Here is an 11,816-nt window from a genome sequence, read left to right as displayed (position 1 = left end):
TGCGGGTATTATTTGTTCTTTAAACATTTTAATTGGCACATATATTATATACGATACAGAAGATATAGTATACATTTTATTGCTGAAATCTATGACCTTACACTACTCACTATAGGAGATATATGATATCCTATACTATTAAACGAGTAATTTCTGTTTATATGTTTAGATGTTTCTATGTTCATATAATATCTGAATGTGACCGTATCTCGAAAACGGCTCTAACGATTCTCACAAAATTTGGAACAAAGTAGGTTTATGATATGAAAATTCGATTGCACTAGGTCTCAACCCTGGGATAACTCGCTGAAGGACATTATAGTATAGTATATACATAGCTATTATAGTTACATTATAGTATACATTATAGTATAGTATATTAGTATATAGCTATATACATATAGTATAGAGTATAGTATATAATAACTATAGCAGATATTATATACGTACAGAAGATATGCATTTTATTGCTGAAATTTATGACCTTACACTACTCACTATAGGAGATATATGATATCCTATACTATTAAACGAGCAATTTATCTGTTTATATGTTTGGATGTTTCTATGTTCATTTATAATATATCTGAATGTGACCGTATCTCGAAAACGGCTCTAACGATTCTCACGAAATTTGGAACAAAGTAGGTTTATGATATGAGAATTCGATTGCACTAGGTTTCAACCCTGTGATAACTCGCTGAAGGACATTAAAAGGATAAATACGTCCTTGGAAAAACAGCTGGAAATTTTGTCGTCTGTCGATACCGTAATGGAAGTGAGTGAAGGAGTGTGGGCTATTTCTCAGCTGATCTAACGAGAATAATAATCCAGCAAGATAAACTTATTTTCGTTTATTTCTCTTTTTTTTAGAAAACATGTTTACTTCAGAAAGTCCAAAATATAGTAAATAGATGCTGTTAGTGTAGAATAGTACATAGTTGACCGACCGAAGTGAGGTCTAAGATTTAAGTCGACGGTTTGGCATTTCTCTTAATGTTTGAATGTTTATATGTTGCGCATTTACGGTGAAACGCGGTAATAGATTTTCATGAAATTTGACAGGTATGTTCCTTTTTTAACTGCGCGTCGACTTATATACAAGGTTTTTGGAAATTTAGCATTTCAAGGATAATATGAAGGAAAAAGGCCCCCTTCATACGCCAATATTGGAGTAAAAATCAGACTATAGAATTATTCATCATAAATCAGCTGACAAGTGATTACACAGAGGTGTGGAGAAGCCAGTCTATTGCTGTATTTGCATAAGGGTCTATAGTTTCAATCAGGTACTTGTGGATGAGAATAATGCGTGAGGTCTACTGTTCACAGAACTACTAGTGACAAGTATCTTTTAAGAGGAGAGGGAACGAGATGGATAAGACCAATCTAGTGGAGGAGGAGGTGGAGGAGAAGAAGTAGAGAAGAAGAGAAGAAGAAGAAGAAGAAAGAAGAAAAGAAGAAGAAGAATTAATAAGAAGGAGAATGAAGAAGAAGAAGAAGAAGAAGAAGAAGAAGAAGAAGAAGAGAAGAAGAGAAGAAGAAGATAAGAAGAAGAATTAAAAGAAGGAGAAAACGAAGAAGAATATGAAGAAAGAGGAAGAAGGAGGAGGAGGAGGAAGGAGGAGAGAGGAGGAGGATTAGAAGGAGGAGGAGGAGAGAAGAAGTAGAAAGGGAAGAAGAAGAAAGAAGAAGAAGAAGAAGAAGAAGAAGAAGAAAGAAGAAAAGAAAGGAAGAAGAAGAAGAAAGAAGAAGAAGAAGAAGACAGAAGAAGAATAGAAGAAGAAGAAGAAGGAAGAAGAAGAAGAAGAAGAAGAAGAAGAAGAAGAGAGAAGAAGAAAGAAGAAGAAGAAGTAGAAGAGAGAGAGGAAAAAGAAGAAGAAGAAGAAGAACAAGAAGAAGAAGAAGAAGAAGAAGAAGAAGAAGTACAAGCAGAGAGGAGCAACAAAGTGGGTCAAATTTGTTTAAGGTGAAGAGTAGACTGAGCACCGCCAATATATCAACACTAAGACGATATTATTCAGTATTATTACGTTGGAATATACGGTATAATATAATAGGACCTATAAGGCGTGGTAAGGTGCAAGAGATATGGCATGGAAAGACGTTGTTTTAATGTATATTTTGATAGCGGATTCACATGTGCAACTGTGTTTACTCTTGCTGAAAATGTGGAAGGTGAACAAACATATTATTCGGGATAGCTATCATCGGATGACGAACGACATGTAAATCTTACTTGTTACAAATATATGGAGATTGATACTTTGAGAAGCAAGGAATAATGTGCCTCACATTTTGAAATTGATGGCACTATTTGGAAGGAATGAATAATTGTTTTTAATTTAAAAATGATTTTTGTGTGTTTTGAATTGTAAATTGAGAGTGTAATTGGAGAGTGTTGAAGTGACACATAACCTAGCTACATTTGGACTGTTGTATAAATTAGAATTGGAACCGTTTTGGGCTTATAAGCCTGTGCTACTTTTCTGTAATTGGGTAATTCTGAATGATTAAATAAACTAGTAGTTCTGTGAACAGTAGACCTCACGCAGTATTCTCATCCACAAGTACCTGATTGGAACTATAGACCTTATGGAAATACAGCAATAGACTGGCTTCTACACACATCTGTGTAATCACTTGTCAGGTGATTTATGATGAATAAGTCTATAGTCTGATTTCTACTCCAATAATGGCGAATGAAGGAGGCTCCTTTTTCCTTTTATATTATCCTTGAAATGCAAAATTTCCAAAAACCTTGTATATACGTCGACGCGCAATTTAAAAAGGAACATACCAGTCAAATTTCATGAAAATCTATTACCGCGTTTCACCGTAAATGCGCAACATAAAAACATATAAACATTTAAACATTAAGAGAAATGCCAAACCGTCGACTTGAATCTTAGACCTCACTTCGCTCGGTCAATAAATTATGATGTTCTGCTATCCAAAGTCTTGTTACCACTACAAATGTACTTCAAAGATATTCATTAATTCATTCTTTCAATCATTTAGCATTAAAACCTCCAGAAAAGTAACACAGACTTGAGTAAGCCCAAAACGACTGCAATTCTAATGTATACGACAGTCCAATATATTAATAGATTTGTGGGAGAACCTTATAGAATTATTTACAGTTTTATAGCGAAATATTCTTCTATTGAAATGAATAATCAAGCACGAATACGAATCACGATGGAATACATTGAAAAGTTCGAAAATTGACAGGAGCATCCAAGGAAATGACATTTTTTCACAATATCCCAGACAAGTGAGTAATATTGAGAAAGATTTGGATTTCCCACGCACAAGCCTAAGAAGTTATGCGTGCATCACCCTCAATATTATTATTATTTAGTGGGATACTTGTATTGGACACTTTGGTGGGAGGTGACTCAGTTGGTTTAGCGTAGCTGCTTGTTGATTGGCTAAGGGGGAAGCTGTCAAAGTGACGAGCCCTGTGATTGGTCGAGAACTTTGAGGTGCTCCCAATGCGCTGGGTCTCTATAACACTAGTTATTGCCGCCATTTTTAATCTCTAGACTGAACACACATCAGTCTTCGCCCAGAAGTTCATTTTTCTATGTAAATTTCGTCAAATTAGAAACCTCTTCAGGAATTAGCTTTATCTTTACTTCTCTAGATTATAAATTATTCTTCATTCTGATACTGCTAGTGCCGGTTAAGTTTTAATCGTGATTAATTCCACGAGAGCCAATCAGAGTAGCCATCTTATCAAAAAGGCCTTCTCTGATTGGCTATCGTGAAATTTATCACAGTTAAAATTTAAACAGCTTTTGTGCAACCGGGCCCTAGCCTTCTATCAACTCACTCATCTCCTTTTCTAAGAAAAAATTTTGTCACTGGATTAAAATGTATAATCCCTTCTTTGCTCTCCAAGCCTATTTTGTAGATTGTTAATCTATTAATCTCTTCCAATGAATTTTACGTCCCAATGGTATTAAAAAATAGATCGTTTTTCGTTCTATTCACACTAGTATAGGGGAAACTCAATAGAATATATCAAGTACCCTATAAAAAAAGTATAAACCCTTTCAAGTTGAGTAGCCGAAACATGTCGTGACGAAATAATTTAAAAGGGTACTCAGATTTATATTAAAAGTAGCCCTAAAGAAAAATACAATCAAGTACCCTTTTATTTTATCAGAACACAATTGGTTTAAAATCTTCAAGAACCTTTTTCAAGTATAGTGTAAATCATAAATCAAGTGATTTACACTATACTCGAAAAAGGTTCTTGAAGATTTTAAACCAATTGTGTTCTGATAAAATAAAAGGTTACTTGATTGTATCTCTACTCACTCTCTGACTATTTACACTTGAAAGAGCCATTTTCAAGTGTAAATCACTCGATTTATGATTTACACTATACTTGAAAAATATTCAAGAAGATTTTAAACTAATTGTGTTCTGATGAAATAAAAGGTTACTTGATTGTATTTCTACTTATTCTCTGGCTATTTACACTTGAAAGAGCCATTTTCAAGTGTAAATCACTTGATTTATGATTTACACTATACTTGAAAAAGGTTCTTGAAGATTTTAAACCAATTGTGTTCTGATAAAATAAAAGGTTACTTGATTGTATCTCTACTCACTCTCTGACTATTTACACTTGAAAGAGCCATTTTCAAGTGTAAATCACTCGATTTATGATTTACACTATACTTGAAAAATATTCAAGAAGATTTTAAACTAATTGTGTTCTGATGAAATAAAAGGTTACTTGATTGTATTTCTACTTATTCTCTGGCTATTTACACTTGAAAGAGCCATTTTCAAGTGTAAATCACTTGATTTATGATTTACACTATACTTGAAAAAGGTTCTTGAAGATTTTAAACCAATTGTGTTCTGATAAAATAAAAGGTTACTTGATTGTATCTCTACTCACTCTCTGACTATTTACACTTGAAAGAGCCATTTTCAAGTGTAAATCACTCGATTTATGATTTACACTATACTTGAAAAATATTCAAGAAGATTTTAAACTAATTGTGTTCTGATGAAATAAAAGGTTACTTGATTGTATTTCTACTTATTCTCTGGCTATTTACACTTGAAAGAGCCATTTTCAAGTGTAAATCACTTGATTTATGATTTACACTATACTTGAAAAAGGTTCTTGAAGATTTTAAACCAATTGTGTTCTGATAAAATAAAAGGTTACTTATTATATTCAATAGTGTTTATCCAATCATTTATCTTATTCGTGGTATGTTGCTTATATTCGTTTAGGTTGCAATCATCATATAATCCCTTTCAAATAACTTCAATGCTTTACATTAGATCATTTCTAACAGTTGAAATAAATATCTCAATAGGAGACAACTAGATTGTGATGTGAGAGAAACTCAAGTCAGAGAGAGTTTCAGGGAACTACGGTTTATTCCGAGGGCTATAAGAGGGTATCCCAAGAGGAACTAGGGGGGTATTTCCAGGGGTATTTCGATTAGGACTGGGGGGTATATCGAGGGCAACCCATGAGAATATCTGATTGTTCACAGCTAGCGCCACCTGGTGTTTCCGAATGAAAGCTTCCACCTTCGGTTCACACTGCAATCAATCATTGCTGCCAACGTTGCCAATTCGACACACTTCAACTCTTCAACAGAGGCACGTATTTATGTGTGTGGCAACATATGTGATTGACTGGGACCTGAGTTGAAAAATGAGATAAATGTAGACCCACAGGAAAAGAATCGAGATATAACAATATTTTAGTTCCACACTTTCAAAATGTTGAAAAGATTCTAGATTGAAACAATTTCGAGTGGTGGAGTATACAGTACCCAATTCTACCTAATATTGTAGAGGATATTCTTATTCGGTTGTCAAACAGACAACAAAAATAATATATCTTCATTTCATTTCCTACTTTTTCATTTCCTATTTTTTATTAATCATTGGTTTTAAATCGATTAAACTTAAACGTGAATTGCCAAACATTTCACGTTCTTATATGATTTAAATTAGATAGCATATTAAATTTTACATCAATTTAATAGTCACATATACATCAGCTTACATAAGAACCCAACCTAACAACAATAAAACACAATCAATCAATTCGAAATCTTACCTGATAGATTCAGTTCAGCACAAGAAATAGCAGCAGTACAGTTTCGCAAGAAATACGCAGCAGCAAGAAAATTTCGCAATGCAATAATTATTGTATAACGCAACGCCGCTGCAAGCAAATAGATCAAATTTAAATAAATTAAAACTTAAAGTAATCGGAAAAAGGTGTTATGTTTATGGTGCTGTATTTATGTATGAAAATGTTGCTCATAAATTATGTAAACGAGTAAGTTATATTATATTCAATAGTGTTTATCCAATCATTTATCTTATTCGTGGTATGTTGCTTATATTCGTTTAGGTTGCAATCATCATATAATCCCTTTCAAATAACTTCAATGCTTTACATTAGATCATTTCTAACAGTTGAAATAATATCTCAATAGGAGACAACTAGATTGTGATGTGAGAGAAACTCAAGTCAGAGAGAGTTTCAGGGAACTACGGTTTATTCCGAGGGCTATAAGAGGGTATCCCAAGAGGAACTAGGGGGGTATTTCCAGGGGTATTTCGATTAGGACTGGGGGGTATATCGAGGGCAACCCATGAGAATATATGATTGTTCACAGCTAGCGCCACCTGGTGTTTCCGAATGAAAGCTTCCACCTTCGGTTCACACTGCAATCAATCATTGCTGCCAACGTTGCCAATTCGACACACTTCAACTCTTCAACAGAGGCACGTATTTATGTGTGTGGCAACATATGTGATTGACTGGGACCTGAGTTGAAAAATGAGATAAATGTAGACCCACAGGAAAAGAATCGAGATATAACAATATTTTAGTTCCACACTTTCAAAATGTTGAAAAGATTCTAGATTGAAACAATTTCGAGTGGTGGAGTATACAGTACCCAATTCTACTAATATTGTAGAGGATATTCTTATTCGGTTGTCAAACAGACAACAAAAATAATATATCTTCATTTCATTTCCTACTTTTTCATTTCCTATTTTTTATTAATCATTGGTTTTAAATCGATTAAACTTAAACGTGAATTGCCAAACATTTCACGTTCTTATATGATTTAAATTAGATAGCATATTAAATTTTACATCAATTTAATAGTCACATATACATCAGCTTACAATAAGAACCCAACCTAACAACAATAAAACACAATCAATCAATTCGAAATCTTACCTGATAGATTCAGTTCAGCACAAGAAATAGCAGCAGTACAGTTTCGCAAGAAATACGCAGCAGCAAGAAAATTTCGCAATGCAATAATTATTGTATAACGCAACGCCGCTGCAAGCAAATAGATCAAAATTTAAATAAATTAAAACTTAAAGTAATCGGAAAAAGGTGTTATGTTTATGGTGCTGTATTTATGTATGAAAATGTTGCTCATAAATTATGTAAACGAGTAAGTTATATTATATGCAATGTGTAATAAAGGTAACATCACAAAAAAGCAAGACAGTTTTATCTGTGATACAACAAACATATTTTTGAATTTTTCAATTAATATTTTTGAAATGATTTCAGTACTAGTCACAATCTTCAAGTAGTACAGTTCTTGTATGAACTGTTGTACTCATTAATGCATTAATCTATTAAATGATTATGACCATAGTAAGGTATGATCATAGAGAGGTATATAATATCCATGTTCCCTTCAGTGATAATATGTAGGGAATAAGAGTTGAATGGATTAGAAAAGAGGTAACTGATTGACTATCAAGTTATAATAATATTGAAACTTCTCAACTAATCTGTCAAAATTTTAGCTGAAAATTAACTTGTTTCAAAGATTTCGCCCTGAGGACTCCAGTTATGTAGTACAAGACAAGACAGGTCAATCATCTTACACTGAGATCAATAATTTTGAAGTCAGTAATTGACTGATTGACCGCCAAAAATGATAATTTTCAAATTACAGTTCTCTGTGACTAATCTTCAAAGTTAATGAACATCATATACGAGAAGTAGTTCAATTTAATTGAACATATAGGTTCACTTATCCGAATTTGCAATCAATAAAAATGAAATTCAAACTATAATAATAGATTGTTTGTTGGTTTGAAGTTGATTTGAAAAAATATTGAAAAAAGGTGAAACAAACCATCAAAAACTATGAATATTTATAAAGAAATAGAGACCATACATATTACATGCGATACCAAAGGTGTTTGAGGTGTTTGAAATGACAGCTTTTGAGTCAAAGAATATCAGGATGATATGCATTCACTAACATTCATTAAGTACGTGAATAATCTGAGATTAGTGAAGAACGTTCTGAAAAGTGGTGAATGTAATGATCGAAAACACAAAACGAAGTCCTACATTCCAATTTTCTACAAACATCCACCAAGTAACTTGCACCGATGAATTAAAATACCACTACACCACATCAAAATTTATTGAATCTTTACGCTATAAACATACAAAAATTTGATTGATATTCGCTTGCGATAATATACAGCACACTTACGTTGGTAGCATTCAATACAGTACCACCGCACAAATACAGTACCATACAAATACAGTTGCGTACCGCCACACTCACGCAGTATCAAAATTAAGTCAACATTCACGCTAGATACATCCAAAGAATAGATTATTTTTAAAAATACTTAAATGTTAAATTATTGAAACTCACTAGTACCCTTGTTACGTATAAAATAAATAAATAATTTTATTTCCATCATAAATTTCATTTTGACATTCATTCTAAGTTGATATTATATATCAACCTGCCTTAGCAGGTTTTTTTCCTGTATTGTATTTAAGTGTATTATTTTGTATACAATATTGCATAATAGTATTTGATTTGATTTTAATATTTATTCTTGTTTATTTTTGTTTAAGTGTATTATTACAGGAGTAAGTTACTAATGATTTTCTATAATGCATTACAAATTTGAATAGTTTTTAAGAAGAAGACAGGGCAGGCCAAATAAGATGGCTGGATGACGTGACCATGGAGGACCATGGGTCATCATGGGTAGGAGAGGATGGAGAGCTATGGTTGAGGATGAAGATTGCTGGAGAGGCTTGGTGATGGAGGCCGAAGTTCATGATGGACTTGGAGCGCCGGATAGAAAGAAATTTAAAGAAGCTACACTATGGAGATGCAGGCACACTCGCAAATATACACCACATTCTACGCTTTGAACATTCACGTTTTACAGTTGATAAAATAATGTGAATAAAGTTTGAATATATTATACATTACACTTGAATATAAGGTCAAGTTTGCAGGACTAGTATTGGATCTAATGAGCCATTAACTCTATAGATTTAATGGTTCATTAGATTTAGTGACTACAAACTTAGCCTCAATGTTTGGAAATAAAAGGGAAATTTTACGCCAAGAGAATTCTTATCAAAACGCAAATAAACGACATATTTTACGAAAAAAGCATTCATTGAAAAAAGTAGATGCAACATTTTACACCACGAGCAATTCATATCAAAACAAAAATGAACAGCATATTCTCGCTATGAGCATTCATATCAAAAAACTGTATATTGAAGATTTACGCTGGAGCTAGATACATTCAAAGAATTCCACAGAGTGGGGCATATGGTATGGGAACAGCCTAATGTTTATGTTACAAGGATAATTTTAGGACAGGTTCGTCTGAGTTCACAATAGGTTTAAATGAGTCCTACATTTAAATCTGACAGATCAAACTTTACTGTCTAAAGTGGTAAAAATGTGTATAAATTCTATTATAAAAACACTCCACTTATATGGGCTACTTTAGTACAAATTAATAGAAACAATATAAAAACTTGTAGTACCCTAAATTTTTCAAAACTTTAAAATATTTCAACAACTAGTTTCGACCATAACTTAGGTCATTTTCGTTGAAATATTTTGAAGTTTTTAATAATAAAGGGTAGGCTACTACAAGTTTTTATTAATTTATGCTATTATAAGTGTTTGAAAAAGGACATTACTAACACTCAAATAAGTGAAATTTGATAGTTCAAATTACTTTTAGATTTCAATGTACTTGTTCATTTCCTTTGTGTATGATTTATTAGTTTCTTTGAATGAGACTATCTTTAGAATGGTTTGAGATATCGTTGTGCGGTTTTCGCCAGTCATTTTCTGTTGAAAATCTTTATCTAATTCATGTGTCATCACATGACCATCTTCCCATATAATAAAATGAAATTGGATTAAAAATGTCGGATCAAAGATGGTGGAAGCCACAGAAAAGTAGTTTTTTTCAATTCAAACAGGATCTCTAATTGGACCTATTGTGAAATTATCCTTGTGAAAGAACAGAATCTCTAATCGGACCTATTATAAAATTATCCTTGTGAAAGATATATTAAGCTGTTGTCTTAGATATGCCTCACTCTGTATGATAAGTCGCAAACGTCAAACTTTACGCCATATGCAGCAAAAAACAGATTACGCCAGAGAAAGTAAAGCATGCTGAGTATTTACGCCATTTCCGCACATTTACGCTAGCTAGATACATTCAAATTTACATTTACGCTATGAAAGTTGCAGGCAATATGCTACGCTTACACAAAACTTTACGCCAATTGCAGCCAAATTTATGCCAATTGCAGCCAAATTTATGCCAATTGCAGCCAAATTTACGCCAATTGCAGCCAAATTTACGCCAGAGAAAAAGTAAAGCAGGCAAGCTTAGTAATAACGTCCGTTTTGCATACGCATTAGCTATCGCATTGGGACGCAGCTTTTTTTCGCACATACCGGATTTAGAAATGAGGCAGGCACTTTCAAGTTTGCCAGCATTTCTGCCTCGCTTCAGCTGAAACAAATAACACAAATTGCCATTCATGATAGTTGAACAATATAGTTGCACAAATTTCGATTTGGGAGCGCAAACTACTGGAAGACAGACATTTATTTGTCAGAGAACACACAGATTTTGTCAATCCTACAAATTTTGATCCATGATAGATGCACAATATAGTTGCACAAATCTCAATTTGGAAGCGCAAGCAATTGGAGCCCAAACATTTACTTGAAATGAATAATAATTCTACATTTATTTATGGTACAGGACCATGGTTTCATGGCCAGGTCAAATAGATAATCATTATCCTTAACTCAGAGATAACCATGAATAAATGTAGAATTTGCAAAATCTTTGTATTTTCATTTCATTACAGAACGTTTCTACAATATCAATGCTTGTATAATAGTGATGTGCTGTTTACTTCCGGTACCGAATTCAAATCAAATCACCGTTTCACACTGTTGCAATGGACCGAAAACGAACAGAAAGCGTACTGCACCACTACCTCCGTAAACAAAGCCATAGTGCATTCTGGTGACGTCAGCACAGGTCTTCAGGGCTTCTACACCAATAAACATTTATTGATTTCAGCTGATCTATATCAGCTAGTGTTTTTATTGGTGTCGGAGCCCTACCTGTGCTGACGTTAGCATCAACCACCTGTCATGCACTATGGCTTTCCCTTTTTGTGTAGTTGAGAAGTTAATATTGTGGTAATTATTCATATTGAATGAAAAAGACTAAGAAATTGTCAAAAAACCACTGATTTATTGATAATTAGAAAGACCGGTTTCGGTTATTACACCATTGTCAATCTCTGATAAACAGAGATTGACAATGAATATCAGAGAGATTCTCTGTTTATCAGAGATTGACAATGGTGTAATAACCGAAACCGGTCTTTCTAATTATCAATAAATCAGTGGTTTTTTGACAATTTCTTAGTCTTTTTCATTCAACACTATGGCTTT

The 11,816-nt window shown here is 33.2% G+C and overlaps 1 protein-coding gene across 1 annotated transcript in view; it reads right to left on the bottom strand.

The window, feature by feature from the left end:
- LOC111049397 (RNA binding protein fox-1 homolog 2) overlaps positions 1-11,816 on the bottom strand; it is a 566,558-nt gene that overhangs the window by 347,440 nt on the left and 207,302 nt on the right. Inside the window, exon 4 of the mRNA XM_039436017.1 lies at positions 10,797-10,854. Coding sequence (XP_039291951.1) covers positions 10,797-10,838 — 42 coding nt within the window. The 5' untranslated portion in view covers positions 10,839-10,854. The remainder of the gene's footprint in view (positions 1-10,796; positions 10,855-11,816) is intronic.

Source organism: Nilaparvata lugens, chromosome 10 (genome assembly GCF_014356525.2).
Source record: "Nilaparvata lugens isolate BPH chromosome 10, ASM1435652v1, whole genome shotgun sequence".
Taxonomy (NCBI): Eukaryota; Metazoa; Arthropoda; class Insecta; order Hemiptera; family Delphacidae; genus Nilaparvata; species Nilaparvata lugens.
Note: the sequence above shows the minus strand (reverse complement) of the source record. Positions and strands in the feature narration are given on the sequence as shown.